The sequence below is a fragment of the Chiloscyllium plagiosum genome, chromosome 26, assembly GCF_004010195.1.
Source record: "Chiloscyllium plagiosum isolate BGI_BamShark_2017 chromosome 26, ASM401019v2, whole genome shotgun sequence".
Lineage (NCBI taxonomy): Eukaryota > Metazoa > Chordata > Chondrichthyes > Orectolobiformes > Hemiscylliidae > Chiloscyllium > Chiloscyllium plagiosum.
The window spans coordinates 46913292-46919991 of NC_057735.1; the positions used below are offsets into that span (position 1 = coordinate 46913292).

General features: G+C 43.7%; 1 protein-coding gene across 1 annotated transcript in view; it reads left to right on the forward strand.

Annotated features, from left to right (window-relative positions):
- LOC122562949 (methyltransferase-like protein 27) overlaps positions 1 to 4930 on the forward strand; it is a 16065-nt gene extending 11135 nt beyond the window's left edge. The window contains exons 4-5 of the mRNA XM_043716251.1: positions 1920 to 2058; positions 4812 to 4930. Of these exons, the coding sequence (XP_043572186.1) occupies positions 1920 to 2058; positions 4812 to 4930 (258 nt within the window). The remainder of the gene's footprint in view (positions 1 to 1919; positions 2059 to 4811) is intronic.
- Positions 4931 to 6700: the final 1770 nt, after the last annotated feature.

Sequence of the window (6700 nt, forward strand, 5' to 3'; positions counted from 1 at the left end):
TCCTGTTCCTTGGATGCTGCCTGACCTGCTGCACCTTTCCAGCAACACACCTTCAGCCAAGTGGAATTAAGCAAATTCTGATTTCCCTGACATTTTCCAATAATGTATTCCAGTAGCAAGCTGTCTAGTTTCACATAAGGGAAAGCATTACAGCAAGATCTGAGATGACTATCAGGATGTTTCGATCATAATCGGTGTGAATCATCTTTCAGAGAGAAGAAAGAAAGCACTATCTAGCAGCTTCTTATATTTGACATTGAGATAGAAAGGAATCCTGAAATGTCAAGTGAAGAATTATCATTGTAAATTTCCTAGTCAAAAAGGCAGTTAAACTCATCACCCATTTCATGGAAAAAATACACAAGACAGTTAATGAGGAGGCCTTAATTTGTAATCAACCACAAAAACACAGTTGTCCACAGCTTGAAGCTTCTCTCATCTTCTGCAAAAGTCATTTTACAATCAATTTGATTTATACCTCAAAATTAAAATGTACCAATAACAGGTCAAATAGCAATGCAAAGAATGATATTGCACAAGTACTAATAGTGGGCGGCACGGTGGCACAGTGGTTAGCACTGCTGCCTCACAGCGCCGGAGACCCGGGTTCAGTTCCCGCCTCAGGCGACTGACTGTGTGGAGTTTGCACGTTCTCCCCGTGTTTGCGTGGGTTTCCTCCGGGTGCTCCGGTTTCCTCCCACAGTCCAAAGATGTGCAGGTCAGGTGAATTGGCCGTGCTAAATTGTCCGTAGTGTTAGGTAAGGCGTAAATGTAGGGGTATGGGAGGGTTGCGTTTCGGCGGGGCGGTGTGGACTTGTTAGGCCGAAGGGCCTGTTTCCACACTGTAAGTAATCTAATCTAATCTAAAGTTGGCTCTCTTCATGATGTTCCATCACATCAAAGGAGCTCTCTGAATGTAATTCGTGATCGAAACCAGGTCTAAAGAGGCGAGGTTATGAATATAGGTAACATAGGCTCAATCTTAGTCCCTCTGTGTATAGAAGATTAAGAGATTACCTCGTTGAGATGTTTAAGATGATTAAAGGAGTTGAGAAAGTAAATAGAGAGAGAGAGAGAGAGAGAGATTGTTTCCTCTGGTGGGAAAACTCAGGATAAGAATTAAAGTCAGAAAGGAGTGATGTCAGGAAGAACTCCTTCAAACATAGGCTCTCTCTCTTACAAAAAGCTACTGAGGCTGGAACAGTTACAAATTTCATAAAGATGTTGCATATTCAGCACAGGTATTAAGAGTTAGAGAAGAAAGGTGAGGAAATGAAGTTAAAATATAGATCAGCCATTGAATATTAGATCAGGGCCAAGTACTGCATAGCAATCTCATGCCCTAAAGAGGACTTGAACTCAAGTTAAACATCAACAACATGGATGGCGGAGCTCCGGAGTCCTGCAGCACTATCAATTCATGAATAGGTTGATATAATAAAAGAGTTTATATTTGATTATCTGATACTGATGTAGCTGATGTGACTCTGACAACAATAAGAGAGATTGAGAGAAGATGTCAGATTACAAGAAACATGTGAAGAGGAGGTCTTCACACCACACTACCGAGCCAAACAGAGTAACCCGCAACATACAGCTGGAAATACAGGTGCTGTATAGTACTTGTGGAGGAGCCTTATCTAGAGATTAAATATGAGTACCCTCTGATACAGTATTTGTAGGTACCCACGTCCCAGGGTTACCAAGGAACAGTACCGAGATGTGGAGGAAGCAGAAATAACATAAAGTCATGGAGGTGCACGGCACAGTAAAAGGCTGTGCCAGCCTGTTCCAGTTAAAAGCAATCATCTAACTATTCTAATCCCATTTTCCAGCACTTGTCCCATCGCCTTGTGTGCACTGTAATATAAAGCGCGCTGTAAAGCATCGAGCCCACTGAACATTTTTGTTTTCTTTAGCTGCAGAAACGGGGATTTAGGAATTTCCATGGAATAGATGGCAGTGAAGGGATGTTGAAAATAGCTGAATCCAAAGGGCTGTATCAGAATCTGAAGAAGTGTCTGATTGTTCCAGGTGAACGACTCCCTGTGTCTTCAGGTAACAAATCTGTCCCAGATTTACAGCCATTCAGCCCAGCTGGTCAATCCTGAGATTTATAATGAGAGTCCCAGAACTGACATATTCCTGGAGACTTGATCCTATGACATTTGACTCGATGTCATTCAATCACATGACATTTCATTCACAAGATTCACTGATTGCAAATATGTTTTTAATTTACCTTGAGAGGTTAAATGTCACCAAGCTATGAACAAAATATCTGTTTTTCTAATGAGATAAATATCATAATTTATAAATTGAAGGGACAACGTAAAAGTGAAGAAATATTTAAGATTAAGTGAAATAGCAACTCCTCTGTGTTTCGACAGTATCAGCTACAATGATAACACTGAGTAAATGTAGCAAAAATGTTATCAATAATAGCCACAATTGATTTCTTTCAATTTTACAACTTCTACAATGCTTAATAAATGATAAAAATCATAAATTAAACCAAAATTGAAAGTAAATTAATCCACTGATTTTCCCACCATCCCCATTCTTCCCCCCACCTCACTCCTCACTCTGTCCCAACCCACAGTCTGCCCCAACCCCACTTTCCCCAAAACCACAGTTCCTCACTCCCAAGCTCCCCAAACCCCACACTTACCCCACCCTACCTCCCACTCTCCCCCACCAGCACTTCCTCAACTCATCCCCTTAAGCGAAAATGCTTAACCTTAATTCAGCAAAGTTGACCAAATATGACATTGCCTTTACAAAATCAACGAAAACTATTTTTGTGATAGTTTCTGATTCATGTAGGTGTGGTGATCGGAAAGAGGTCAGCCAGGTGAACTTCACAGGAAGGTCGACGTTTCGGGCAAAAGCCCTTTCCTGATGAAGGGCTTTTTCCTGAAATATCGATTTTCCCGCTCCTCGGATGCTGCCTGACCTGCTGTGCTTTTCCAGCACCACTCTTATCTAGACCCTGATTTCCAGCATCTGCAGTCCTCACATTTGCCTGCACTTCACAGAAGGTGAGTTCCCCAATTGGGGCTGTTAATCTGGTCCAATCAGGGAGCCCTGGCTAACAGAAATAAACAGGCATGTCATGGGTTCTGTTCACTCTAGAATCTGACTCTGAGGGAGCTGACTCAGTGTCATGTACCATGCATGTGTAAATAAAAGGTGACTTCACTAAGTATTACTCTATTTTCCCACTGCCTATTTCTTATTTCTTATATTTCCTACTAGAATAACTGAGCTATGTTTATTAGCTTTCTTTGAGTCCACTTTCAAACCAATTAAACAAGGCCTCTGATGTTATTCCACTTTCTGAAGCACATTTCCCTGTGCAATCACTTCCCTATACATCTTTATATCAATCTTTACATCATTACATCCGATGATAATAATGACAACAGCAGAATCTTTATCGGCAGGTCTGACAACCCACAAGGGTTCAACCTGAAAGAACAGAATGCAGCAAGTTCAGAGGGAGATGGGTTAGACGGGGTGAGGGGCACAGTCATATTAAAGAGGAGAAAGTGAGGACTGCAGATGCTGGAGATCAGAGTCGTAGAATGTGGCGCTGGAAAAGCACAGCTGGTCAGGCAGCATTTGAGGAAGTCTCTTCCTGCTTCTGCTGTCATCGCCCCAGGCTGCTTGCTCCCACTCTCACCACCACCAGCCTCCCCACGTTGCCTGCTCCCACTCTCACCATGGCCTCCCCACGCTGCCTGCTCCCACTCTCACCACCGGCCTCCCCAGGCTGCCTGCTCCCACTTTCACCAACAGCCTCCCCACGCTGCCTGCTCCCACTCTCACCACCACCGGCCTCCCCAGGCTGCCTGCTCCCACTTTCACTAACAGCCTCCCCAGGCTGCCTGCTCCCACTCTCACCACCACCGGCCTCCCCAGGCTGCCTGCTCCCACTCTCACCACCACCGGCCTCCCCAGGCTGCCTGCTCCCACTCTCACCACCACCGGCCTCCCTAGGCTGCCTGCTCTCATCACCTTGCAACCTGTTCCTGTTCCTACTCTTGCTGCCTTGGGCCTCCTGGTCCCACTGATGCTACCTTGTTTCACTTCAGAAAAGATGAAAACAATGAAGATTAAGGAGAAAAGAAGAAAGAAAAGGAGATGGAAGAATGAGGCTGGCCTGGTGCTGGGGAGAAGCCTAATCTGCCACCCTTGCATTTTGTGGATCTTGTCACACTGTGTGCCATATACATTGAGGTGGGGGCATAAAGAGATGAAATTGTGTCCTTTGCTGAGTTATGGGTTGTTCAGCATCAGAATGGGAAAGGTCAGTGTGTACCTCTCCTTTTCCACATCCCTGTACACGTCTATACCCAATCAGGATGGTCTGAAAATGCTCCACTTCTTTCTTGTGCTGTGTTTCTCCACCATTTTCAGTTTTTGGTTTGGATTTCCAGCATCTGCTCTGGTTTGTTTTTACTTCAGGCCTGCACATTAGATCAAGAATTTACTCAAAGGTTGCAGTAGAATTCATTCCAAGTATTAGAAACCACAGTGAGAGTTGCATTCATTTCAGTTCTAAATCAAAGCAGGATGAAGGCTATAGCATGTAGCCTCATGTCATGTCGACTAGTTAACCCTTTTTGGGCCAACAGACCAAAAAACGCCTTCCTCGGTAGCAGACAGCAATAGCGGTCCATAATTGCTGCAATGTCAAGTCCTTCACTGAGAAATGTATTGAATAGTTTGATTTAGAGTTTGATTATTTTACCATGGGGACAATAGTGTGCTGACAGTTTGGAGTTTTACTTTTTAATGTGTTTCAGATGCCTATGATTTAGTGGTAGTTGCTGGTGCTCTGTCCTATGGACTACTGTCTTTGGATGTCCTTCCCGAGTTGCTGAGAGTCACAAAGCCAGGTGAGCAGAAAGCCTTATGTATGTAAGACTAAGCAGCAAATACTGATGCAGTAACATGTAAACTTCAATACAGAAGGAGGTGAAGGAATGCATAGTCACATGGGTTTGAACAGGTTTAGACAAGGCAAAGTCAGAGATAGGTTTGCCTCTTCATGCTGTAACATGGTGGATCACACATCCTGCTGCAATATCTGTCCTTCAAAAAACCTTCTTTGGAGTTGCCCCACTTGTTTCCACTCTCACTTATCCAATTACAATGAGAGAATCCTGCATTCAACACCCATTAGCTCTGGAACCATCTAAGGACTAATATCCTCCATATCTACATGCTGGGCCCTGGGTAGCACCTACAAATATGAGGTCAGAATTATGTCAAAGGGATTGGGCTGAGGCTCCTCTCTGTCTCCTTCAAGCTCTTTCTTGTATCTGTAATATCTGATAGCCAGTCTTGGGAAGCAGCTCCAATACAACACTGAAAAGACTACAGGCATCCTTACAAGCTCTGTACTCTTCTCATCATTTTCATATCCACTTAACTATTGTCTCGAACTGAGCAGAAAATAGAATAAAATAACAGGACTATGTTTGATTTGATCTGAAGCTGAATATCTGACTTCACTTCAGTTCCGTTATAAAGCAGACCTACTTCCCATTCCAGACATTGCTTGTGAGATTTCCCAGCTTCCATCATTCGTAAAGTTCCAGTTATTTAAATGTCTGATGTTCATTCTTTAATTTCCAGCAAAATCTGTTCATCTGTTAACTCTCTACTCACCAACCTATGACTGTTCCCAATGCCCCAAAACCTCCTCATTCTCAGGTTCCAAACCCATCGCTGCCTTATTGTCTCCAGCTCTATAATGTCTCTGAACTCTCTGACCTGCTCACTTGGTCATTTTTCATCTTATTGTTACTTTAACTCTCACGTTGGTCAGAAAATTGAGCTGGAACATAATAACAAAAAATTGTTAGTGAAACTCAGCAGGTCTGGCAGCATCTGTGCAGAGAAAATAGAGTTAATGTTTCAAGTCCAGTGACCCTTTTTCTTTCCCTTGCTGTTTTTTTACCTTCTGCCCAAATGGACGTTACATCAGCTGAATCTAGATTGTATCTTACTACTATCCTCAGCTCTTCTCTTAACAGTGTCACTGCACCACCTTTTCCATTCCTCCTGTCTTTCCAAAATTTCAAGTCTCCCTGAACATTAAGCTCCCAGTTTTGATCCTATTTCCATTGCGCATTTACATCGATTTGTGCGGTTGCATTGTCTACTTTATTCTGAATGCTTCATGTATTAAGATACAAAGCCTTTAACTTTGGTCCATTGTCAAATTTCACTACACTTTCATGGTTCCTTCACATAATCTGCCCCTTCCTTTTGTTTTCTGAGCGGCACGGTGGCACAGTGGTTAGCACTGCTGCCTCACAGCGCCAGAGACCCGGGTTCAATTCCCGCCTCAGGCGACTGACTGTGTGGAGTTTGCACATTCTCCCCTTGTCTGCGTGGGTTTCCTCCGGGTGCTCCGGTTTCCTCCCACAGTCCAAAGATGTGCAGGTTAGGTGAATTGGCCATGCTAAATTGCCCGTAGTGTTAGGTAAGGGGCGGTGACGGTAGGTGACACTTCGGCGGGCGGTGTGGACTTGTTGGGCCGAAGGGCCTGTTTCCACACTGTAAGTAATCTAATCTAATCAATCAGCCCCGTCCCTAACTTGCAAAGGCTATCTCCTCATTTACCTTTGATTTTCTAATCTCCCATGCAACTGAAGAAATCTGAAGTATCTGTGGAGTTGTGAAT